Source organism: Atheta coriaria, unplaced genomic scaffold (assembly GCF_025399875.1).
Source record: "Atheta coriaria isolate IRGN ID8LTWV9N9 unplaced genomic scaffold, Caltech_Dcor_3.1 hic_scaffold_7_pilon, whole genome shotgun sequence".
NCBI lineage: Eukaryota > Metazoa > Arthropoda > Insecta > Coleoptera > Staphylinidae > Dalotia > Dalotia coriaria.
This window is the reverse complement of record NW_027045449.1, coordinates 3,988,537-4,015,920: the sequence shown is the minus strand read 5'-3', so window position 1 is coordinate 4,015,920 and position 27,384 is coordinate 3,988,537. Positions and strand designations below refer to the sequence as shown.

General features: G+C 34.3%; 2 protein-coding genes across 7 annotated transcripts in view; one reads left to right on the top strand and one right to left on the bottom strand.

The window, feature by feature from the left end:
* Positions 1-27,384, top strand: part of Rab3GAP1 (RAB3 GTPase activating protein subunit 1) — a 32,215-nt gene that overhangs the window by 1,626 nt on the left and 3,205 nt on the right. The window lies entirely within an intron of this gene.
* On the bottom strand, positions 48-27,207 carry haf (leucine-rich repeat and fibronectin type-III domain-containing protein hattifattener). Of its 6 annotated transcripts, none has more exons than XM_065306830.1 (7): positions 26,910-27,207; positions 19,545-19,619; positions 8,346-8,683; positions 4,500-6,282; positions 2,003-2,353; positions 1,686-1,929; positions 48-1,172 (listed from the first exon to the last, which is right to left on the bottom strand). In XM_065306830.1, the coding sequence occupies exons 4-7, from the start codon at positions 6,270-6,272 to the stop codon at positions 1,099-1,101; spliced, it is 2,442 nt and encodes an 813-aa protein (XP_065162902.1). In that variant the 5' UTR covers positions 6,273-6,282; positions 8,346-8,683; positions 19,545-19,619; positions 26,910-27,207; the 3' UTR covers positions 48-1,098. The 6 variants fall into 6 exon arrangements, 4 of the variants coding, with proteins under 4 accessions (XP_065162902.1, XP_065162901.1, XP_065162899.1 ...); XM_065306829.1 differs by having other exon boundaries at positions 48-1,302; positions 1,686-1,917; positions 26,910-27,202; XM_065306827.1 differs by having other exon boundaries at positions 48-1,302; positions 26,910-27,200.

Sequence of the window (27,384 nt, the reverse complement as noted above, 5' to 3'; positions counted from 1 at the left end):
AAAATTTGATTTTTAAAATTTACGTACGATGTCGCAAGGGATCCCTATTTAGTCAATACATGTTGATTTTATTTACAAAAAATATCATATGAAGAAAATGCATGAATGCACACCAAACATAAATCATCTATAAGTTAAATTACATAAAATATAATTCATATTTAGTTGATTAGTCTATCTATTCTATTCGTACTGAAGAAATATTTATATTTACAAAAATATTCCCTATGATTATGTCAACAGCACCAGCACGCCCTGGTCATGATTACTAAAATATATTAATTATTTTGAGCACGCATTAATCTAAAACGCACCGGTGAAATATCTAACTGCTAAGTAAATATACATCTACAAATGAATATTAAAATTGCAATAAATAAGAAATAACAGTGCAAGTTACGCACCGACTTATCTCCCTAGATACTATAAGCTTACTTAAATGCTTTTTTTGCGTCTCTTGGCCATTGCACAGAGTCCAGCATAAAACAGGCAGTGTCGAAAGGCTGTGGCGTGGAAATTCCATCGAAAAGTTCAATAACACATGTGTCATTCGAAAGAACGGTTATTAAAGATTTCAATGTTTTCCACATTCTTATTTGATTAATGCTACTGCGTGATACTATGACAAAAATAAGCGATAAATTATGTCGATTACTTTACCTAACGTTGATGATGACACATCATATAAATTTATCTTAAAAATGATTTCTTTAATGTTTAAACTGTAAGCTAGTTTAAGTGATTACTTAAATCTACACAGACTTAATATGAATTTTGGTAAAACACGTTGCAACAAAGTCCACGCAACTCAATATAGATAATAATGTAATGATGAAGATTGTTTCTCAACAAACTGATGCAAAAGTGTGATTATTATTTATTACTCTCCTGGTGTTTAAAGTCGCCTAAAGTTGTGCTGCCGCAGCGAGCCGAATTGATGCTGCATGGGACGATGGTGGCGTTCCTGCGGCGGCGACGGTGATGGCGGCTGTGGCGGTAATTCTCATAACGGTACCAGCCCGTTGCGCGTCTGATTGCGCGCCATGTAGATCTCCATGTCGTGGTCCGTCCAGTTATCCGAGTTGTCGCAGTAGTTGTTCAGCGTGTGCGTCGACCCCGCCGTGCTGTATCGGCTGGACGGTCGGTGGTGGTCGCGGGAGCGTGATCGCGGTCTGGAACGACGCGTCGATGACGTTACTGAGTGCGTTGGGGGTGCGTGATGCGAGGGTACGAGGTGGTGCTGCGTGCCGCGCGGCATGCGCTCGGATTGCATTGCCAAAGATTGACGTGACTGGCGAAGATCTATGTTGAGGGGTGGAGGGCATCAGAATTAAATCAATCGAATTCTCATCAGGTCTTATTCAGGACTTAGGTCCAGTCTACTTAAAAACGTCACCAATCACGTGCAACTCCGTATCTGGTGCTATTTACAGCAAAACGTGCACAAGGTGTCAGTTTAAACATGGTGGGAATTGGTTAATATGATTAGTTGGGCCAAACTACTCTACTCACTTAGTACTTGGTTAGTCAAGTAGATGTTATCTACTTACTGCAATCATTTTGTAACTGGCAGTATATTACAGGAAGAGTAGTTTAGTTTTGGTTTTCAACGTTTGACTTTGGTACTTTATACATTGGGCGCAGGCATTGGAAGCTTTTTTAGTTCCAGTGGGTTGTATCGCTACCTTGTCTGGACGCCAGCAGATTGTTGGGGAAGGCGTTTGCCGCCGCCAGATACCGCCCCGAGTGGTTTGAGAATGAATGCTGCGATTGTCCATCAGCGATCGATCGCGGTTTGGTGCCCTTGGTACTGAAGTGTGATCTGAGGTCGTCCTGCATCAGGGAGCTGGGCTCTACCGAGTACATTCTCGGGCGTTGTGTGGAGTGGGTGCTGTATGCCGATACTTGGTCCCAATCCTGCAAGTCATACTGAAATTCGAACATCAAACATTTATTGCCGTCTTTGGAATTAATAGACCACTCATAAGTGCGGATGGAGTACCTTGTTGCTATTGTAAGCGTTGAGGGTAGCTAATGATGATAGTGGGCCACCTGGGCTGGCAGCTGCGCAACAATTGACTGGAAGACCTCCAATTGGGAGTCCCGTCTTAATGCCCAGCTTTTGTTGGTGGAGCTCATGCAGTTTCCTAGAGCGGCGTCGTGATGCAGCGATGAATATGATCACAGCGATGACGATAGTGCCGCAGATGGCCGCCGATGCAGCGATGGTGATTTTGTCCATGTTGGATGCTGCTGATGAGACAGTACGCACTTCGCGACATTGCGCATATGGTACCGTTTCGGGTGTCACGTTGATGTCCTCCAACGACACGACACATACGACGATGCACTCCTGTAATTATCAGACTGGTTTGAGACACAGTGAACAAGAACAGTTGCGCAGTTATATGACATATTGGTTGCTGTTGAGCGTTGAGAGTGTCGAGTTCAATGAGTCAGCGAGCCAGCGAGTACCCATTGAATGCTGGCGATTTTTAATGGTCATTGCTGTCTATTATAGTCTTAATCATTTACTGTTCTTTCGCCTATGTTCACTTGCATTAAGCTAACAGGACTCGTGTGTGAATGCGTGTGCAATTCTTATTCTAGACGACCACGCGAGCTTACCAACAAATTGAAAAAGCCAACGATAAATAAGTACCAGGTGTTATAATAAAATACAATATTTTTGAAAATCTCGTATTGGAGCAGAAACTTGAAATTTTTCCACCTAGATTTTGCACACTTTGTTTACATTATATGATTGTCAATTGCATTCGTTTGGGACCCGAGTGCACAACTACTGCATATGGTCCGAATGCTCGTTAGCAGTTTTCTTGGAGGCGCTCACCTCAAGACAGTTAGATTAATGTCAGTATTTTTACGCCGGCGAACGGTACCTCCGGTTTTGCGTTTTGTGCATTTGTGTGCATTTATGCACTCGCACAGCGCGGACAATTATAACTAACATGTTACGCGAGATTATCCGGCCTTCCTCCGCCGTGGTCAATGAGTATGTGTGACGTGTGTCGCGTACTGTGTCCCATGCAATTGCGGACATGCTTGTGTAGTGCCTTTTTCGTCATTGCCATCATTATAGTGTTATTATTGTTTTGTGTAGTTTTATAATAAGTATGCACTGTAATAACAGGAAGATTGCCATTGAGTACACAGAATGTAGTAAGATGTTCATATCCCAATAGATTTTTTATATCTTTGAGCATTTATCTTTTATGTAAAGACTAACCGCAGACATTTATATAAAATCGGCCAGTATTAAACGCGAGATTTTCGATAATTTTCTAGAATTTTAATTCTATATAAAACTTTGCTGACATGTAATTAATCCGATTCATTTTCACGCAGTCATTAATCTTTAATGCTTATTCCATGTGGTGTCATGGTTGACTTAAGATTGAACTTATCAAATTGAAACGCGAAATGTCATAAGTATCGAAAATAGAAACGCGCGTAATAATTTCACTTTAATATCCAATTTTGGAATAATTCCCAGCTATTCTGATGTGTTATGATTCATAATCGTGCCCGAAACGTTCGAAATTAATCTTGGTCGATTTAATTGACTTTGACGGTTTATATTAGGAAAATTACGCAACAAACCAACGCAACAGTACTACCATAATAAATTATTTAGACTATTTTGATTGAGAGTCATGATCATGAATGTGATTGAATTTTAATTGGAATTTATTGCCTTTCGGCGAAGTTTTTCTGTGTTTAGCAAAGTATAAATCTGAGATAAACATCATGAACTGTACAATAAATGTGAAAACAAAGTTTAATTATTTTAATTCAGCGGAAATTACGAAATTTTTCTTACTTGTTTAACGTGTTTTTTTTTGTTACATCTCGATGCAATCAAATAGAAATGGGTGTACAACTATTTAGTCTATTTTGCACTAGAAACGAGAAATGTAATAAAGCAAAATAAGTGATTATCGCTTTATTATTCAAGTCGGCACGCAACGTAAGATGGCGATGGAATGTCATTAATCCACTTCTTGATTAACTCGATAACTCCCTGATATCACGCCTGGTATCTTACTATGTGAAATATTTCTTCGGACGAGATAATTTTCACATGAATGGAATATGCTTGCAAAGTGCAGTTTAATTTCGCCAACTTTACAAATTAAAATCAAATAAGCCTGAATTATGCTAATGAAATCATTGACTTCCTGCTTACAGTGCCATCAACACACTTCTTCTCATCACAGTCATTCAATTAATATTCGAGCGTCTCGCTGACTAATAGCTTAAAATGCAAGTAAACTGCATTGCTAAGTATGTATAGCTAGTAGATACGATTTGTGCGCGAATTGAGATCAGCGCAAACATGCCATCTACGCGCTAACTGTAAAATTAGTCATTTGCTCGCGTTTTCACGATTTAAGTGTGAATATTTAGTTCATCGCCAAGCGCATAATTTATGCGCATGAAAGCTGATACGATTTAATGTTAATTTAGTTCTTTCTCACCTGTGACGGAACGTTTTTAATCTTGAACTCTCTCTCGCTCGCCTCCAAGGGTGGTCCTTGTTTGAAACTCTTGTCGCCGAAGAGACGGTATACCACACGGAAGCCGAGGATATTCGCTGTTTCAGATCCCCAGTTGATGATGACCGAGTTATCTTGTCTGTAGGCACTCTTTACGATGACTTCTTTTTCTTCGTCGGCTTTATTTCTGCTTGGGAAGCCCATTACCAAATTGGGCCTTACTTGTTGTTGGCTTTGATTGGTCCTCCATGGTGGAATAGTTGATCCTCTGGATAAGGTCCTGTTGTTAACTTTTTGTGTGGTTGATGAAGTAGTGGTGGTTTCTTTGACACTTTTAGCTGTGGTGGATGATGTGGTAGTCTGGGTAGTTGTGGTTTTCTTGGTTGTGCTGGTGGTACTTGTGGTTGTTGTGGTATTCTGTTCGGGATTTTTTGTGGTTGTTGTGGATGCTGCTGTGGTTTTTACGGGCATGGTTTCAGCAACGGATACATCATCAAGTTCGGCGGTGACTACTGTAGCCACACCTACCGCTTCATGTGGGCCATTGCAAGTTAACTCTTCAGGTTGAATACTGTAGAAACCGCGATCGCGGAATTTTGGTGGACTTCCACAGAATTGCGGATTTCTCTCGCGACTAGTCACTTGAAGGTCTCCATTGCGGATCCAGTCGATGACCCATGCTAGCCGGCAATCACAGTGGAGGAAACGACCTCCTAAACTTAAACCTCTCAACGTGTTATTGAGATGACTCAGACCAGCATATGGAATCGTAGCTAGAGGATTTCCGTCCAGCGCAAGTAAAGTTATTGAAGGATTACCAACGAATGAATTAACTGGTAAATCAGTCAACAGATTGAATCCAATATCCAAAACCCTCAGTTCAGATAATTCTTGCATTGCCTCAATTGGGAAGTCCGGGAGTAAATTGTTGAGCAAACTTAATGAGCTTAAAGTTCTTCGTACACCATAAAAAGCATTCTGCCCAAGAGTCTGTATCAAATTGCGTTCTAAATTTAAAGCGGTCAAAGCATCAAGCCCTTCAAAGGTCTTAATACCACCTTCTCCAGGTAACTCCCGAATACTATTCTGGGATAAATCCAAAAATGCCAGAGTTTTCATTCCTCTTACTGCTTGTGGGATCTCTTTCTGCCTGGTACCTTTTAAGTTTAGATTCTTTAAAGAACTTTCTAGTCCTTTTAATGCTTCATTTGCTAAGGTAACATTGTTATCCGACAACTTCAAAGTAGTTAATTTGATCAATGTTTGGAAGGCTGCATTAGGTACATTTGCAATTCTATTCCTACTCAAATCCAGTAATTGTAAGCTCTTCAAATCCTTCAAACTTTGAACTGGTACCTCCGTTAAATCATTATCTTGAAGGTTAAGGTTCTTCAGGAATTTCTCCTGACCTTTGAAGGCGTTGTCCCCGATGGTTTTTAACTTACAGCCGGACATTTGGATATTATGCACTTCCAAACCCGCGAAGATCGAGTCTTTTAGGGTACCAATTGTGGAATTGTTTACGTAGAGCAGATCAATTGGTGTTGCCTTTGCGTATTTATGCATTGAGGTGATAAGTTTGGGCCATTCAACGATATCGCACTGTATGCTTAACTCGTGGCCCAGATTGTAGGAGCATAGACACGCTGATTGTAAATCGACTACTTCACGTTGCCAAGGACATTGTGCCGAGGCGGATGAAATTAACATCACGAGGGCTATCAAAACGACCGCAGATTTTTGTTTCATCTTCATTGTTGTGTTTCTGAAATGAGAAATATAAAACAATCAAACGCCTACTCATGAATCGAATTTTAAATTATGATTTGGTTAATATTAAAATTATGGAGATCCGTAGGTTGTTTTTATAGTATTATTATTGTTTTGACATCACTTATTAGCAATTAAGTTCTCTAAAACTTAGTTTTATATGTCAAAATAACTTTCTAAGAACATCACGTTACATTGGCAATTAACTAATTGATAAACAAACAAACATTGTTTCAATCCATCTCTGGTACCATATTATTTACGATTATTGTTGCAATAATTAAGCACGCCTGCCACGATTCTGCAAAACGACACATTTCTACAACGCTCCTCTCTACTTTGTCTTCTTTCACTCTTGTGTTGTTTTCGGTCGTATTTCATACTTCATATGCATTGCTCTACATACTAGAGCGTTCCAAGTAGTTGACTTTGATAAACGGCCCAAGAAAGCGATACGACTTTTATTCGCGCTCGTGCGCGTAAAACCCTTTCCTATGTTTCTTTCGCGATCGCCGACATCAAAGTGATTCTACGACGTCTTCCGAAAGCTACGAATTATTAGCGCTCAAAGGCGAGGTGAAGGTGAACAAGCGGATCGCTCATGAATGTACCGCAGAAAATTGTTCAGACAGTTGCAAGTGTTATGTGTGTATGGAAGCTATAGCATTAACATAGTGGCTTATTGTTGGGCCGTGCATAAATGAAAATGTTTTCGCCCGAAGACGATTTCGAAGTGCACGAAGCGTGCACAATTTGTTAAACAAAAAGTTTTGAATGAAATTGAAAGAAATGGAAAGAAACAAAATAGAATGAGTTTAGGAAAAAAGTTAAATAATGGAGGAAGAAAGCGACTAATCACTAACTATGTTAGTAGTCACCGTGTCGTACTATTTACATATTTTTTGTTGTTGTTCTGCCAATTTTTATATTTGCGCGCAGTAGTGCATTGCATTACTAATTTTTGTTCAATATTTACATTGCACGTCCGTGAACTTGAACTAAATTTACGTTTTCGGAAATTAGGTTTCAAATGCGTCCTGAATAAATAATTAAAAATAACTGTTTTAATGAATTACATATTTTGAATTTTCTTCTACGCGCAAAATCAAATTTATTGTGATTTATGTTATAAAGATAAATTTTCACTTTCATAAGCTTCAATCATGAATTATGAGTAGGTGCAACAAGACAGTAAACTATAATGAGCATTTCAATAAATCCTTTGGTATTTGTCTTGACTTAACTTAAGCACGCCTTAAATTTAGTTTATGCACATGTCTTGCTGAATATTCAATTGGAAAGGTGTGCAATTGCAATTTAAATTTCAATATTTATATTATTTAAGTTTGGCTTGTCTTGACTTAAGTCCTGAATTGGCGTGACTTGTCTTATACATTATCAAGTGTTGGTTGGCGGTTACGTGTCGATTGTAAAAGGTGTGATGACCAAAGCCTCAAGAATGTTCTATTCAGTTATTTTGCTCAACGTCAAGTTACTCACACATTTTCAAAGAGAATGTGTGTTCATATGTGCAATTTATTTTATAATCTATATATATAAAATTTGCGTGTCACAGTGTTTGTTTCCATACTCCTCCGAAACGGCTTTACCGATTTTTACCAAATTTTATATGCGTATTCAGTAGGTCTGAGAATAAAATCTGAATTTAAATCAATTTTATTTTTAATGCGAGCATATCGAAAATCCAACGTTTGCCCGGTTAAATCGAATGTAAAAATCCCAAATCGAATGTAAAGTAAAAAAATATTTAAATTCATGACCCATTGAACTGTTTCCATTGTAAAGTGACTTTAAATTGAGTTAAAATTGTTCAACAGCTATAAACGTACCTGAATTACAAATAATGGTATTATTTCACACACTATTTTACAATGTCACGTAAAGTTCACATCAATTTCGAAGTAAAGTGTTAAGCCAAGTCACACCTTCATAATATCCTCTTTGGCGTGAATCTAACGTGCGTGCTTTTTAAAGAGTTGTGTTAAGTAACACTTTAAACACAATACTTAACTTTTTAAAGAAAGAAATAATACTTACAGTTTAGAGTAATTTGTTTGGTTTAATTGTTGATAGCAGATTTCACCACTTTATCTTCTTGTCATTCTATTGGTTAACTTTTGATCAAGTCCAAAAAAAGATCGTAAAATTGAACACTCGAAATATTTAACTGTCGTAAATTGATCGGTCGCACTTTTATTTTTTTATATATTCCACGAACTTTTTGGTCACCGAGTTCTTTTTTTAGTCTTGTCGGTTGTTGTCGATCGAATCGAATATTGGCAATATGTTGAGGTGTATTATTCGCGCAGGTAGACGCGCCGCAGGCAATGGGTGAACAGCACGTCGTAAAGCTTGTACCGTTACAGTTGATTAACCTGCAAAATAAAGAAACGAAAAAAATTAGTATGGTGCTCGCGATGACGAAGTCTTCTTTACCATTCAGAGCGAAGGCGTATCAATATGTAAAAAAAATATTGCTTTAACTTTAACTACAAACACGTTAAAGAAGCAATAACAACCTGGTAGTCTGCTGGTAATTTATGTGAAGCTATTTCGCAATCACAATGGATAAATAATGGCAAATCGCTGGGTTGTATTCTTATTATTAGCACTCGCACTGACTTAGTAGGTACATCAGTCATTAGTGACTACGTTTCAATTTGTTCAAGAGTTTCAATTGAATTATAATTTGTTGCAATAACACGAGTTAGAGCACACGAACAGGCTCAAGTTCATTCACTCGTATTGCTTTAATTTATTGTTTTTGTAATTATTACTCTAGACTCGATGAGTTTCAAGAAGCGATGTAAAATTGTTATTTAATTGAGAACTTATTACGCAATATTATTTGCTATTTAAGCAATATATTTATATATTTATTTAATAAAAATAATTATGGTTTACTTTAATCATCAATTAATTAAAAAATATAAAACTAATCTAAAATAATCATGATTATATTTGTTTGTTTTGTTTGACTTTGATTGACTATGCATTTTCAATCCAGATTGAGATTAATATGCGGATGCAAAAGTTAAGTGACTTCCTGGCATGCGGAAGTCGCCATTTTGTTATAATGGCGCCCGGCCCATGAGTAACAATGCTGTAAGACGACTTTATCGAATAATGCCGGAAGAATTATGAAATTATACGAAGATACGAAGAAAAAGCGCAATAGAAGAATAGCAGAAATAACCTCCGCACAGATTGTTTCGAACGAATTGCATGCGGATGGGAATAAAAAAATGAAAAATGATGATGAATACCCAGATGAACTCACTCACTCCTAGTTCATTTGCTGTTGTAACAAGTTCAAGTGCATGGATTATCTCATTTAGTTTAGTTTAATGCACAACAAACACTTCTAGTTTATATTCTTATGAGAACTTTAAAGGTTATATGAATACAAGAATAAAGCAAATGTTAAAACAGTTTATTTATCGTTTTAGTGACATTAAAGAACTAATTTAATAAAACACATAAAGGTGCTATTTTTACGACTTGTAAAAAGTTATGTTTATTCTTTTGTCGCTGTTAATCCCTGTCGTTTTGTCACCTTGCGCTTTGTTGGTGATGATGATTACAAAAATATGAAATATACTCTGTTAAAGTATATTTCAACAAATCTTTTATTTTTATTACTACTACTGCATATGTCATGCACTAGGTGAAATACAGTATAATTAAATATAATTATTTTTAATGGTTGTGTCGATGTTGATGTTGATGTTGTGAATATCATGATTGAATTATAAATAATGGACATAATCGACACCACTCAACATAATAATAGTTCTTTATTAAAATGTCATGTTATAAATAAAACAGGGCGTTATTTTTACAGTAGACTAGTGTTTTGGATGATGACATTTAAGTCTTAAGCTCATATCTTAAGAATGATTGAGAAATCACATTGATATTAAAATTATAAGGTGTGTTAATCACTTGTTGAACTTTTTAAATAACAATTTGAATTGTAATATTCGAAATATTTAGAAAGTTTTTAATGTTGTGGAAAATCTGACACGTCCGGATATTAAATTAAATTTAAAAATTTTACTGTTTTCGATGTGTAATAATTTAATCTGTCAATTAATCTTGCAGTAAACTATATGACCATAATTGAAAATCTTCAAGTTGCAACTTTCGGAGTAGATGCAACAAGTGAGATCATGAGCGAAGTGAAAAGTTAACATAAAACCTGGCATCTTATCTTTTCCTGTTTTGCCATTTTACATTTTAATGCTTTGCTCATTTCCCATTCGTAGTGGAATTGGTTCCTACTTGTCTAATTGACTAATTAAATAAATAAATATAGTTGAATTAATGTCGGAATGCAAGAAATTATAATTTTATGTAAAAATCCTTCAAAATATTTAATTTTTGAGTCAAAATTTACTTAGAATCTAAAAGCAAAATTCTTGATATTCCGATGAATCATTTTGATTTTGAATTGAGTGAAAGAGTTTACTCGTGGACAGTCATCAAACGCATGAATTTATATATTCTATTACTTTGTACGCTCAGTCACAGCATGTACCAGAATGTACGTAAAACGTTGTTCAAGTTAGTTCAATATTTACGAGAGTTGAATTGAGATTTTAGTGCGTGGAAAATAGATTTGTAGCAAACATTGCGCTCGACATACATGAATACATGAGTACAGATACTGGTTCAACGAGTTGTACGCGGAAAAGGGCCACTTTTACTTTTATTCAAATAATCTCGTTCGCATGCTCTATGCACCATGCAGGCATGTGTAATGATGGCGCGAGCATGCCGTGCACTTAGTTGATAAAAACTAAACTAGTTTGCGAGTCATGGAGGATTTAGTGCAGTCATAGTGTGGGAAAATCAAGATGTGAACATGTGCAATCATTATAACTTTAATCGCCAGTCAATATAAACAAAAAATGCTGCATGAAATGAATTAACTAATATTTTTAGTTTGATTTATTGTTAATTAAGAATTATCCCACATTGCACATTTGCACATTCCTCATACACCGGTTCAATTTTAATGCCGCGCCTTTTTTCTGCAATTGTGTAATTTCATTGTAAATTGATTACAACACAATTTAGGTGTAAAGATTCGATGTCATATGTTTGTAGTTTAGTTTGTTCAGGTGTTCTTATTAGTCTATTAGTTAATTCTCTATTGTGTTTGCGCAATAATGGAACACGAGAAAATTTGCCTACGGCAATGTCGATACTGGTACTCTAATGAAGACTTAACTTGAGGAATTGAGGTACGGCTTGGATGTTAATTTTAAACGATGCGTCCTTGAGTGTCCTAAATAACAATTATCTAAATGATGCAACGAAATAAAGCCACTTGAGATGCGCATGAATCGTAAATTGTTGGCTTGGTTGTTGCAAAATTCGAAGAGTAAACCTCCATATAAACACTTTAATTTTATGCAAATTATATGTTAGATTTTTTGTTTGTGCAACATTTTATTATGATATTTATAATTATTTATGCTCTAACAATTCCAGCGTTTGTATTATTAAGCATTGAATCTGTTTTTTTAATAATTCCGTATTTATTGTGTACTTTTAATTAGCAAACGAAATATTAGTGAATTTACACTGACTTAAACAAGTGATATTCGTATAAGTATGTGTTAAGCAAGAATAAATCCAAAATTTCTTCTTAGATGACGCTAGGATGCACTTATTTGAATTAAATTCGGCAAGGTGACTCTTCCGAATATGGTTTCTTAGTATCACTTGTTTGTTTGTTGCAGTAAGATAAGTGACGAATCTTTCTACCTGCACAATGAATTCGAATCTTAAAATAATTGGCAGTTTATTTCTAAGTAAACTTTAAGACATTCTAAGGCCGTCATTGAATTTAATTCGTTTTTAAACGTTGCATCTTTTTTAAACATCACGAAACATATTTAAGCTAAATATTAGCAAGTAAAAAAGTGCAGATTCACAATACCATGTAATGTCAAACGTGACTTCTGCGCTACCTTAACTTCAATGTTTTGCTAGTAAAAGTAAAATGTTTATAGAATATTAAAATGGTAAGACGCTAATAATTACGATAGACGTAGATAATTATATTTAATGCACTTTTTTGGTCTTGTTGTTGTGGGATTTGTTTAACATTTTTAAATGTGGTATAATTAATTAGAATGGTACAAAGCATTTGTAATAAAAACTTTATAAAAAATTAGTATTAGTTCATGTCGAAGCAAATGGCGATTGCACTTATATAAATGCATGGGCGTCACTTAATGCATTCTCATTAATCACTTTCAAGTTATCTTTATAAATATTTAAAGTAGTGGCTACTGGTATTTATTTATGCGCGGCGATAACACATGTTAAAGTTATTGATTCAAATATTGCCTCATTTACCAAGAAGAAACTAATATCAACAACTCCAGTTTCAAGTCTTTGGTTCTCTAGTCCTTCTCATTATTCCAAGTAAATACGTTTGCATAACTAATTTGAACTTTTCAACTTAATTGACAAACAAATATGATAATTGTCTTTATTCCTCTGATAAGTGTCTTACACAATATATTTACCCACGAGTAGATGCTTATATCTTCGTTTAGCTAATCTAACAAAACAATACAAATAAAACGATATTAATTAATTATAATAATGTTTAATAAAGTTGCACTAGTTTTTTATGCGGTTACATGTGTATGTTTAACGTTTATTTTATTACAATTATAATTATAATGATTAACTGACTCGAACAATAACAAATTAAACTCTCTTGCGCATATTTCTCATTTACGCACTTAGTTTGGTTACTTATAACAGTAAATGAACAGTTTTTATAACAGCCAGCCGGAATGCGAGAATACCACACGCGGTATATTAATTTCATATTCAAATATGAGGTCGTAATTTATGGCTTTGCCCGTAATATATTACGTGTAAAAAATCGGCTAGTGATAGCTTCTTAAGAGAACAAACAGCCTTGATGATACATTTCTATTGAATTTCGTTCTGAAGTTGTTAATTCGAAATAGTTATCACATTTTAAGTCGAGTTACGCTGTTTGTTTATTAACTCTTTTAAATGTCATATTTGAATAGAATACATCTGTGAAACCATTGTATGCTTGGTTGATGTGAACTTGAACTGATTTTGTGAATGAATGTTCATTCTTAATTCATTCTTGTTTCTGTTCTTGTTCTCTGTCTTTATTGTTTGCGGTGTGATAAGACAATTAAATATTTTGACGTTTGTGTATTGCCTCATTCAATGGAATAAATCAGTTTATTATTCTGTTTGTGTGACGTCAAGGAATGTGTTTTGATTTATTCACGTCGGTTTCTCACCTGCGTAATTAACAGGTTATTGTTACAGTTATTTGACTTTATGTCGAATTTACGCATATTGCGCATGCGCAGTAGGAATCATTTTTATTGTAGGCGTGGCTCCTGATTTTTAAAAGTATTAATTTGATGATTTTTAATCAAAATAAGTTTTTTATTTTATGTGAACAACTTTTTTAGTTTATAAATTGAATTATTTTACGTTCCAATGCCAGTGTGTTACGATTACGACTACTTTTACCAGTTTACCTGTTTCTTAATTCAAACGTAAAAAAACTTTTGCTTTCGGTTTGATCACGATCTGGATTTTTGAACGTCTTTCAATGTCTTAAATTCGATTTTAAATCATGCGCTGACATGCCACGTTTGAGTATGTGAGATTATTGCACATCACAAACACGTCGAACACGGATATTCTTTATTCTCGGCGAAATGGCAAGCTATAAACCAGACAAGAACATGCGCGAACAAAAGTGAACACCGGTTCGACTATACTAACTCGACTCAAATGGCCGTCTCAACGTTGGTAATCTGTAATTATCGAACAAATCAGTTCGAAGGCTTTTTTTTATTAATTTCAGACAAGATACATCGCGCTTTCATTCGAGATATTAAGTCTATTTATTTCGTTTCGTCGGTGAGCAATCTATAGCGAGGATTTATGGTAGTTATCTTTTTGGGAGGTGGTTTCGCTTCGCTAACTCTGAATGGGTATTAATTTTAATTCGAATTGGTTTTATAACGTGAGAGCTCAGATAGACCCGAGTTTTGTTATTTTCTGTGTGCGCGTTGATACAAACGAATATTCTATTGATAAGTACCAACAAACTTGTTTCAATGTGGGGTGAGGCTGCATTTACTTTTAAATTTGTTCCGAGATGACACTAGGATGCACTTTTTGCATTAAAATAAATCAGGTGATTTCTCTCCTCATGTTGTTTTTCATCTGTGAGTTGTGTGTTTGTATCAGTGTGTATGCAAAATTATTTGTTATGAAAATATTTGATATTACAAATAAACATAAACTTTTTATGTTCGTCAACTTTAATTCGTGTACACTACAACATAATATAAGAAACAAGTTTGAAATGTTAGAGATTTATCAAAAGATCTTAATTGACTTTTTCCTTTCATTAAAAATTTTAAATTAAAGATTTTTAATAGCATATTAGATAATAACTAAACGAAATTAGAATTTTTTTGCTTTACTTCAATATTTCATTATCGATGGAATCAACAATTGCATTTGTATTCCATGCCACACATTCTATAGTTTGTAAATATCGTGCATATAAATCAATTTGTAACTGGGACAAAGAGCGACCAACCTGCATTCTTTCCTAGTTCTTTTACTCATTGAATCTAATTACTGTCTGCAATACGAAAGAATGCTACTATAACCAATAAATTATTTGCACGTTTTGTACACTATTAATAATATTCCACATCCATGTAATATTTACTTTTGCAAGACTTTAAATTAGGTATTGATTGTATTGATTTGATTTAATCACATCGTTTGGACAACATTTCATTCTGAAACAAATTAAACATGTTAACATAATAAATTTAGTGCTTTATGTTGCCACGTAGCGTATTCAATTGCGATGTGATGTAATATTTGTGAAAATCATAAATATATCGATCAACACGATTTAATACAATAATTTATTAAATAATGGAGCATTACTTCTGGTATTATTATCTGCACAATAGATTTCACTCTGTAACACGTACTATGATTGATAGAAAATAGTTTCATGCAGCTATTTATTAGGAAGACTTATATTACAGCAAGTTATTTTGTTGTGTAATAACATTTCGTTCCGGAAAATAAAATAAATGTTGTTGATGTACCATGTACATATTCCGTTTGTTTATAATTAGCACGTGCGCACAATTGACATATTGACATTTTTGTATATCAGACCGGAACAAATGCTGTGCGCGCGTCGAAACAAAACTGTTTTAATTGTGCGTTGAAAACATTACAACTGTTATTAAATTTAAATTTCAGATGTGTAATTGTGATATAACAGTCTGCTACATTTTTAAAGTGCTGCACATTCTTTAAATAAATAATAAACTTGTAAAAGTAAGGTACATTCAGCAAGGCAAACAACTTTTCAGCCTCTATTCATCGCGAGATTGAAAGAAATTCAAAGAATTTCAAAAATGTTACATGTCTACCGTTATATCTGTTGTTAATCATTGAGAATAGAATATTTGTAAGCAGGTTAAATACGCAGTGTAAAATTTATAATAAGGTAGTACTCATTAGATTGTTTGATATGAAAGTTTAATTATCATTGTCGCAATTTACGTATGTGAATAATTTATGCATTTTGTTATTATGTTGTGTTTGCACTGGTAAACTGGCGTATGAAAGCATAAACGGCGAAATGGTATTTAAAATGTTATTTATTGTTATTTGTCGATGCATGTGACTACACACGAGTTTTCAAAAGCGTAGATTGTGTACTTGCCGCACGACCTTAGCACAGTCACGATGTTCTTGTGAATTATCTTTGGGTAATTTTATTCGTAAAGTATAATTTTATAAAATATGATTTGGTATCTGTTACACCTCAAAAAGCCACAAAATTTATTTCTGAATGTTAACATAAATATGTTAACGAAATCGTCTTGCAAATACCTACATGTAAAATATTCGGAAATTATTTGTTTGCCCCGAGGTATAAACATTAATTTGGATGAAATTATAACACTTTATGCTATAAAATAATTTCACGCTCTATAATTGGACGTAAAAAGCGGCAACAAAACACCGAAAGGAAAATCTCCCTTTCAGCCAAGCGTGTTTAAACAAAAAAACATAGATCCAACTAATAATTTGCATATTTACATATTCTCATTAACTATCACACTTAAGTAGATTTTTTACTAAATAAAAGTTCAACCGCAAGCGAATCAGGCGCCTAAAAAGCGTGAAATTACTTGTGCAATGTCAAGACTGTGTTGTGCTTTTTTGGTGTTTTAATGATGATTATGAAGTGCGGCTTTGATTTACATATTTACATGCCTAGAGCACACGAATGCGTAAAAACTAAACTTTCTGTAGAGAGTTACATTTATGTGTATCTGGAAAAGTTTTAAAGAGCAAACAGAAACGTATGCATGATTTCATTTCTTTACGATCTACTGTGTACGTACAAAGATTCCATTCAGATTTCACGAATGATTTGTTCACTTGCGTCGCGATGCTTTTTACAACTGTAATAGCAACTTTTCTTTCTGCGATGCTGCGAAGCGAAAGGCGGGGAAAGGGTTACAGCAGCTTGGGACGTGATTTGAAACAAAAGTGTTGTGTTAGAATATTATAAAAGATAAAATACTTTCTTTCGAGTGTTGAAATTATTGAAGTGAAGTATTATATCTTTTATGTTTACACAATTGATACAGATACAGATTAAGATTGAAGTAGATTAGAATATTTATTTTTTGGACAATAAAATAGTGAATTTAATTGTCTTCTTGTGTAAGAAGTTGGAAAAATTTTAATTCTGAGAAAAAAGCGAATAATTCGTAATCCACGGTGATCAAAATTGCAAAACAAAACCTCTTCTACAATAATTAAAATTCTATGTAGGTGTACCTATAATCCGATTGCAAAAGCTTACATTTTTCCACCGTAATTTTCATATAATGAATAGTATCAACTATCAACCTACATGCGAAAAAAATGATTACATATTATTGACACATGCATCTTATTACCGTATTGCGATACTGAGAAATCGTCGCTTAGACGCTTCGCGAGAATTGTAACAACGGCTACAAATTGTTGAGATAATATACAACAAGAAAGTAGTACACGCCTAATATGCTTACATATCGTATGAATACCTATCATACATAGGTGTGCATATATAGAAGTTTTCCTGGCCATTCTTCTCGCGTGCATATTTCACTCGCGACGTGGGAACACTTTCATGCCTCAATTGTGATCCCATTGTCGGCGACAATTAAACACGCACGAATTGTTTTCTATTGTCCGCGTTGCGACCTGTTGGCGCATTAGTGATCGACGTATTTTTTGGGTTAATTTTTGATTGGAATTGTGTCGAAATCGAAAATTAACGCGATGGTAAATTGTATTGTGTTAGAGCGTTTAGTTGAAGAAAAGGCGTTGTCGGGTAATTATGCTAATATGGTCGGTGTTTGGTGCTTTGGCGTCACGTTACAATTATCGTGATGACCAACCAAGCGCGACGATTCACCCAATTCCGCCACCAATTTCGATTCCATCGCGGGATCTCTAAACCTCTCTCTACTGCGAGTCTTAACTGGTTGTTTTGTTTGATTTTTTTATTCTTGACTCCTCTCTTGGTAGCTGGACGATGACGATGCCAATTGGACCTTGGTAATTAAGCGTGCGCCAAATACCCACCGGGTATAGAGAATAGAATCACAACAGGATCAAATACTGAATTGGAAATACACTAATTTTATAATCTTATAAACAACAACAAGTGCAACGAGTTTAAACTCAATTGTATTGAGAATTTGTTCTTATTAAACTTTCTAACACAAAATTTAATTAATTTTTAAAGTTTAAATGAAGTTTTTGACAAATATCATAAATCGGCTTAATTTTTATTTTGACATAGTTTCGTATGTTTGGACTTTTAGTGAATGTTGAAATGGTAATAAGAGAACGTGCGCATTTAGAATAAATTTGTTCTAATTTATATTCGTAACAAACTTTAAATATATTAAGCGTTTTCTTAAATTTTACTTTAGTTCCACGAACTGTTCATTTACCCAACAGAACGAATCGTTTAATTAGTTCAATTCTAACTCCTAACAAATTATTATAATTAAACAGTTATAAGTACTGTAATTAATACGTTTTTAAATTTTAATTCTGTGACATTTAAATAACTTGTTTGTGAAGTTCTATAAATAACACTTGTTTACTTTTTTCTGGTCCATTTTCTCTTTGTGGAATAAAAATTACATGATGTCTTAGCCTGGTTATGTCACATTGATTAACAAATAACTAATTATGACTTTCTCCGTGAGTTCGCCCGCCTTTGCCAGTCTCTAATTTGCGTCTAATATTCGCAGATTACATCCGCGCGTAGTTGACTGTGAACGCAAAGTTCGAGTAAAATAATAAGCAACTATAAACCAAATTTACGACTTTGTTCGACTTGATTTCGACTTGCATTCCGTGGCGTACGATTATTAGGCGTGTTCTACAACGCGAAGGCGCGCGTATGAATACGTGTAATTACGTAATTATCAGATTCGGTTTTCGGTATGTATATACGGATGCAGAAGTGGTGACGTTGGGAGTGCAGGTTGGTATTGTGCCAACCAGCATGTTACACAAAAAACGTTGTTAATCACGCAATGAACCGCGAATGCTAATCGACGATGCGACGACATCAGGAAAGTGTTATGGGAAAAGAGATGGCGGGCTTCCTGTTTTCTCCAAATGGATGAAACGTTCAACATTCAACAAGTTAAATTGAACCAGGAGTGTTTGGGTTTATTTATAGACACTTTGGACATTTATTGCTTTTATTCAGACTAGGTTTTAATAGAATCATTAACAAGGAAAGAAATTGATACGGAAGTTATTTATTTGTCTCATCGCGTAATCTTTCTCTATTTTTTAAAATTTTTATTAGCATTTCTTTGTAAAACAGTAAAGTTTTATGTTTTACCTCATTTCACATTATTATTGCGTCTTGTGCAATCAGTATTGTTGATATTATTAAATTTGTTCAACATTGTTCCGTTTGTTAACTCAGTTTTTTTTGTTACACGCATTGTTTGGTTGGTTTGTTTCTTACCCTGAATTATATCCGCCCATTTCAAGTTACATTACATTGATTATTCTTTTATTATGCATAATATAGCAACTAAGTAAGTGAGTAAAGAAATTTGCACTCACCTAACTCTTCACTGCAATTTTCTGCCACAATGAAGTCACAATCGGTGGCTTGCTCGCATGACAAGCGTGGAAAAACTGTAAAATCAACAATCATATAATTCTCATCGTTTTATTACATAAATATTACATAAAATTCGTGTGGAAATATTGAAAAATTTAATTTTCTACTTTTATTGTTGAAAATAAGTAAATTTTACTTATGTTTAAGTTGACATCATTCTGTCACGATTGCAATGATGAGAATAAGTCATGCGTTAAAATTGGCCCTAACATATAAGAGATTTAAATGTCTTAAATATCTGTCAAGAATATTTAAAACAATTGTCTGATAAAATGTCGCGGCAATCACGAACTTTCATAAAAAAAGTTGTATGACGGAGTGAAGATTTAAAAAATTATTTGCAGAATTCAATCGTGATATTTATGCAATAGCAATTGTAAATGAGAAATTGAGCATCAAGTGCGTGTAATTGAACGTCGCTCGATCGTTTAGAAAGCAATTTTTCATCGTTGGCTATGAGGTGTGCCATTGATGATCACGATTATCATGTCGTCCACATAATACCCAATCATATAATTATAAATAATGTGTGCTATTCACTAATCATCCACTCACTCACTAAACATAAGCATCATCATCATCCAGTAACTAAAATGGTTGAAATTAAAATTTTAAATTACTCTCAGCAATAGTTTTTGATTCATAATGAATCCGTCACGATATTTTTAATGTTTTAATGTTTAAGATGACGACCATTACGAAATTTAGAAATATTAAAAAGTCATTTTTGTAAATTTTAATTGATGATGCTCCCATCGTGGATGAAATGTTGACTGGATGTGATATACTTACGCTGGGCATTTCTTTGAATCGAATTATCGCATTGCGCAAATAGTTGCGCGAATGCCGCATGCCACATTACGGCTTTGTAGCTTGCCGCGTCATTGATTTCAACTCAGGCAGCGCGTCCTGCAACTTGCGAAAGATGAAAAAACCGAGTGCTATAGGTGCTGCAAGTCACAATCTGACAATAGAGTCGGGAGATAAAAGGAAATTCTAGTTTTAGATTGTCATGTGTGAATATCTCTATCTATGCCGGAAGGGTTTTGCATTTATTCCATATTGAACTTATAAATAAATTATAAATAAATCTATTGATTTTATATTATTTGTTGAATGTTACAAATTGAATATTTATTGGTGTATAAGTAGGAAAACATAAACTGTGATTTTTATTATTAATTTTATTGAATACTGTGAAGGGTAAAATTAACATAAATTGTAATTCGATTTTTTGTAGATTGGAATACAAAATTAGTTTTTATTTTGATTCAGATCACGTAATAATTTAATTCTACATTATTTTTTACTAAAATGATTTAGTATAGTCTTGAGGAGAGGTAAATTTTATGATTCCTACACGTGATATTTTTATTTTGCCTCCTTGAGACTTTAAAATAAGCTTATTTTATTCACTTGTTTTTATACTCAAGTAAATTATTTATTGAATGAACATTTCACGCATTTCTCACGTAAAACCTCAACAAAAACTCGTCTCTGCCATTAATGTGCATCGATCTATTCCGATTTGATTTACTATTGCATGTTTGCGACCGCAGTAGTCGTAATTTGGTTTTTTATTCAACTGTGTGGCTTTAGCTCATTACTTGTTTATTACAACCATCGCATCTATTACAGCCATTATTGCGTGTGTTGCGTTTGCGGTGGCTTGCGAACTTTATCATAAAATTACACTAAAGTACCTAGAATTTGATTGAAGAATATTCTTCTTCGATTTTTTGATGATAGTTTATATCGCGCGTTTTTTTATCTGTAATACCTTTGCGGTTAGTGTTATGTAATACAGTTTTTATAGGTTTTTAATTTGAGGTGTAAAAATAATTGAGATACTAAACAACTGGAACACATATTTAACTCTTGTGTGGCATACGAATTCATTCTGATTGTGTGCTTTTTTTGTTCTTAATTCTCATGTAGTAATTAAAATTTTCACGTCGTAATGAAAACATCATCGTTTACGCAATGGAAAAAGATGCTTGGTGCTTGGCTAAAAATTGTAATAATAAAACGCGAAAATTTGCATTACCCAAAACAATTGTGCGAGACTCGAACAATGAGGGCAGTTCATAATCTCAGCGCACTTTACTTTTCGCCACACTTTAAATCGCCAAGAAATTACGAAATTTCGAAGACAAATGAATCCTAACGCCGACGCCATTACAATATAACACTCTGCTCGAGCAAACAATTCGAGAAATTAAACGCTCATGGGAATGATAATAATAACTAAAACAACAAGACGTGCATAACGAAATAAGAAAATGTTCAAGACTGAATGAATGAATGGAAACCGACGTGAATTTGTCGCGAGCAGACAGACGAGAGTAAAGCCAACAATTATGAATTGAATAAGCAATAAGCCACAATGTGAAAATACGAAATGCGCAACGGTGCAATGCGAATGCGAAAAACTCTCATGATGCTAACAGAAAACCACATCCAAATGCATACGTGTACATTCTAGTGCATGCAGAAAATTGAATTGAAAATTGTGTAAAAGAATTTGTCTTTCTATAACTAAATTATTGTTATTTCTATTACTCTTTCTGCAGTAACGAGTAAGTGTACTATAGGTGAAAATGTTATGAAATTATGCAAATAAAATTGCACTCGTCGCGCAATAAGAACAAATTGGACGCGTGGCTGAATATTTTTAAAAATTAGGACAGAATTTTATGCACGATTTGTCCTCTAGTACAAATCATTTTACAGTTCAATTATTGTTGTAATGAGGAGGTTCTACTGTTGAAGATGTTTCGTGTCGTGTCATTTTGCATTTTTTTGCGGTTCAATTGTTTTAGTCTCACGATAACTTATGAAACTTGAAAACAAACATTTAAAAAATAAAACAAAAGAAATTACTTGCATAAGAATGTGTTTTTGAATTATTTATTATCTATGATAAACGAAAATAATTGGTATTTTATTTTTAAGAGTGGTAATAATCAGATTATTGGGTGTGTGAGGCGTAATGATGTGTAATTCAACTATGTAGGTTTTTATTCTTCGGCATTGTTCAAATTTGTTGTATATTGTTCTATGATTGTGCAATACATTAAACCCATATGAGTATGAATAGATAATATAATAATACTATTATATACAATTTATTAAGTAAAAAATACGTTTTTAAAAAAAGTTTTAGGTTAATTACATTCTAATAAATCTGCACCTATAACTTTTAAATCTCAATCTAAAATATCACTTTTACTTTCTGTTATTTTTAACCCGAAAAACTGATTCGCGTTCCTTTCATTTTTCTTAAACGTTGTTATAATTTTGGTTCAATAAGTGTATCATCACGTGAGTGTGAAATTAATGATTGGACCGTACAAATTTAGACCGAAAAAAAACGCTCCAAAATAATCTCTTCAATCATCTCCTTTCTTTATTTTTGAGTACATAGTCATTAATATACATTTACTGATATACCAGTATGTACAATGTACACATTGATTTATTGTTCGGTTAATTTTCACTGTAAATGAAACGCATTTATCGGAGGAACAATTGAAATTTCACCGGTCGGTAATGTTTCGTCTGAGTTTCAAATCTTGAGGCGGTTTTACCTTACAATATCCTTACAATATAATTACGAGTAGCTTTACTGTTCGTTGTAATTAAAAAAATTGTTAGACGTTTTGTTTGTGAAAAAATTATCACCTTCAGGCTATGTTTAAACCTTCCATGTTTCAAAATGTTTCAAATAAAAACTGGTCACTTTCTTAATTAACCTTAAAAAGTGAGTTTTTTTAAAGAAATTTGATATGTAAATTAGTGTGTGAATGTGAAATGTGTGAAAATTTATTAGATCATAAATAAATTCATACAGATGTTATCTTATAAACATATCGATAAATTTATGTGTTATTTGATCACATTTCGAAACTTTTTTTTCACTTTCCGATGTGATTGTCGTGATACGCACACATGGGAAACAATTAATTCGAATCGTTTTATCATGATGCACGACTTTATCGGCTTTCTATACTATAACAATATCATTTATAACATTTATATTGTTTATAACGTTTATTTTGTACGCTTGAACTTTCCACAAGTTCTATTTAACTTATCATGAGTTATATTGTAACCTTTTTCGTTACACTTTACAATTTAGAATCCCGGATTAACAACTTCCGAGTTGAGTTTACAAATCGATTATAGAAAACAATTTATTCTTATGTTCACTTTTACCAATTTTACGATTTCCTTAAATTATGCAAAAATTAAAGTGAACTTGACACCTGGTACATTTTGCGGGATTGTGAGAACTATTTCGACACAATTATAATAAAGCAATAAAAATAATAGAATCAAATTAATTTCACACGTTTCGGTTGAATAAAATCAAAGCAAACAAATAGTTTGGCAATGTTTTTCTTCATAACTAAGCTTATAAACTAAGGACAAGGTTAATTACATCTTTAAACGTAAATTAATCTTTACTATATAACAAAAAAATTAATTAAGTAATTATATTGCATTTCACACAACCTTCATAATGATTAATTCTGCTGAAAAATTCCTCGCTATTATTACAATAAGTGAAGGTGCAATCAAAAGGTGCGATTTTAACGACTTTGAACCGGTGTTTAGCTCTCACCCGGCGTTAATTAGTCATTGCTATGGAAGACAAAACGATTGCCAACCATTAGTTGTTGTGATGCTGGTCAAGCATCCGATGCACATATATACACGTATATGTTTTTATTATAAATGCATCGTTGCATGTAATCGTTTTAATCTAATGTTGTAATTCCAACATTGCGAACGGTGCATTTTACTGTTTATTCACTTCAATAATCAGCATATTGCCGGTTACTGTTACGCGCAGACAATTCAATGATTAGCTACAATTTATTAGCGATGTAATAATCATAAACCCTGCGATTATAGTGCATCGGAAGAAAGAAATTATAGCATTATTTATGTTGTCATAAATTATGATAAACAAATCACAGGGATATTTTACAGTGCATCTTTTTTTACTTTATGCTCATCCTTGGTGAGTGGTTAAATGTGTTTATATGTATGAACACTTAATGTTTATCACGGCTCATTTACGATGTTTCAGGGAATTTATTGTGAAACGCGACAATTTTTTTCATTCGATTTAACGCGTTTATCAAGCATCTGCTGTAGACTAGACTAGTCTAGAAAGAAATGGTTTGCTCTCGATCGCTGCTCATATAGTATTTTTTTCCTGCGTGTTCTGCTAAGCTTCTTAGCTAGTGAGTAACTTCTCACTTGTTTGTTGTTTGGCTGGATCTCATTTTTCGGCCCGTTAGAAGTCAACGAACGAAGCGGCGCGTCGCGGCGACCAACAGGTTTCATTTCGCCAGGTAAACAACAAAAGCTCGAAAGCTCCACATGCGCACACGCTATCCAAAGAAAATGCATTACAACACACTTGGAGATTTTGTCGCTATGTTTTACTATCCGAAGCCAGGCTTAAGTAATTCTTACTCATCCATCACACCTATTTAACCTGCAGCTAATTTACATGCATATCACGTATCACATTTGTATTCACGACGCGTCAGGTGAAGAGAAGAATTTTTGATGGGTTGACTGGTGAATTGAAGACTGAGAGAAAATTGAGTCGTAGGCGTTGTTGTCGTTGGTGTTGTTGGCACAACATGCGTTGATACGTGGTAAAGAAGCGAAGACACATCGCGCAGATAGTTTATGTGCATGGAGATGCTTTTCAGCGCGTTGTTTTGTGCATTTTGTGGTCGCGAGAGAGAATCTTCAAGAATATGTACGTGCGCACACGGTTGGGGGGCATCCAGAGTGGTCAGTCTACATTCCACAAAATAAAACCGCATTACGTAGGCAGAGATTGCAGCGTGGTGTGCATTGCATTTGGTGGAGGCAGAGGTAAATTCAACGCAAAATACAAGAAATGAAAACAAGCAAATGTCTATTTTTAGATAGTTTACTAATACTAAGACTTTATTAATTCATTTATTAACTCTGTGATACAAATAAAGTCGTTAAGATTTCCGTTCTAATAGAAATTGCCGTGTTTAGCATCTCATATCTATATTAACAAGATCTGCAGATCTTGAACATTATTAACATTTTCTAGTTCTTTGCCGACACAAATCGAACGTGAATGCATTTGTTGCAAATGTGTAGAATGCACAGAGAAACTCAAGGACGACGCATTCATTAATTGCAACGTTTAAGTTCAAAAACGTACAAATTACGATATTTTGAACACAATTAACACAGTTTTGGCCTGGTAGCGCCATTGCGGGGCCATTGTTTTAACGATGCAAATTAATTCGCTCTCGAAATGTGGGTGAAAAAAATTAACTGTAATTAAACCGCGCTGGCAAATTTATATGTGTCAGTGATGTGACTGCGCGCACGGTTCAGTCAACTAGTCACAGCGATGAGCACGGCGCTCGTCTATGAGAAAAATTAATTAACAAATTAACGGTTCCTGCGATTCAAGCGATTCCAGATTGTGGATAATGTGCATTCTTACAATGCGCGCTTCGAGTGGCCTGCCAGCCGAAACTCCTCAACACATTACGCATTAGGCTATTAGAATACATTACAATAGCTTTTAATTTATATACAGGGTGCCGTCGAATAATATTTTAATGAGTTGTTGTAATTATAATCATCCAAATTATTCGTATGTGATGCACAGTCGAAAAATAGGTTACTTGAACTTGAACATGACTCGAAAAATTTGAATTGGTTATTATTTGAGCCGAGAGTACATACAGCTTAATAATATTTATATAATTTGTACCGTAATCTAACACATTATGATTGTTTGGCGCTAATAACGTTAAAGATTCTTGTTTGGCACAATTTCGCCCGGTTTCACGGCTGTTGCACGGAGTGTAATAACGGATTGAGGATTTTAATTATCCAAATAAGGAAGAGTCGTTAAAAGATGAGCTATAATCAAATATTATTATACGATTATTTAACATGGTATTATAGCTCTGCCTAAGCACATTTTAAAATTTATTAATTAATTATTGTTTTTTACCTCGTGTAATATGCGCAATTTTCTACAATTTTTCGCTACATAGTTACACATTAATGACCAATTAATTATTATTACCGATGATTTTTAATTATTAATTAGTTTACACTCTGCGTTCTTGACTCGATTACTACAAGACGCTCCAACTCAACTCAAAAAGTTGAAAATAATTAAAAAGTCAGCGTCATGCGTGTTTAATTGTATGCAATGATTGCGACGCACCGGTGTGTAATTACAATTAAAATTGATTAAGTGTGTATGCACTTACGGTAGGTTCCAGTTAGTAAACCACACAGCGTCTGCGTTCGATGCGCACTCATCCGATGGTTGTAATTGATCGCACTTTGATTTCCTATCAGTTGGTGAATTTAACAGTAAAGCACGTCCTTGAAATTATTTTTTATTTTTATGTTATGAGTTATATCGAAGAAGAAGCACCAATTTTTTGCGATACCGCGAACGGACGCGATTTCTTTGAGCGATCCGCGTTCGGTGAGCTACTGCGGCTGACTGTCCACTACCACTACTTCTTGCGTTCTTGTGGTCTTCGCGTTCGGCACCTGCAACAGCCGCGGCTCCACGCTCACCGTTGGAGGTTGGAGGTATTACCTACACACACTGAACTGGTAGTTTGCGGTGTGTAAAGACCGCTTGTTATTCACCAGGTTGTTGCAGCCAGTGGACTTGGGCATACCTTCAACCTGATGGTGCACCAGAAGAAAACACGCGGTGTGTTTGTGCGC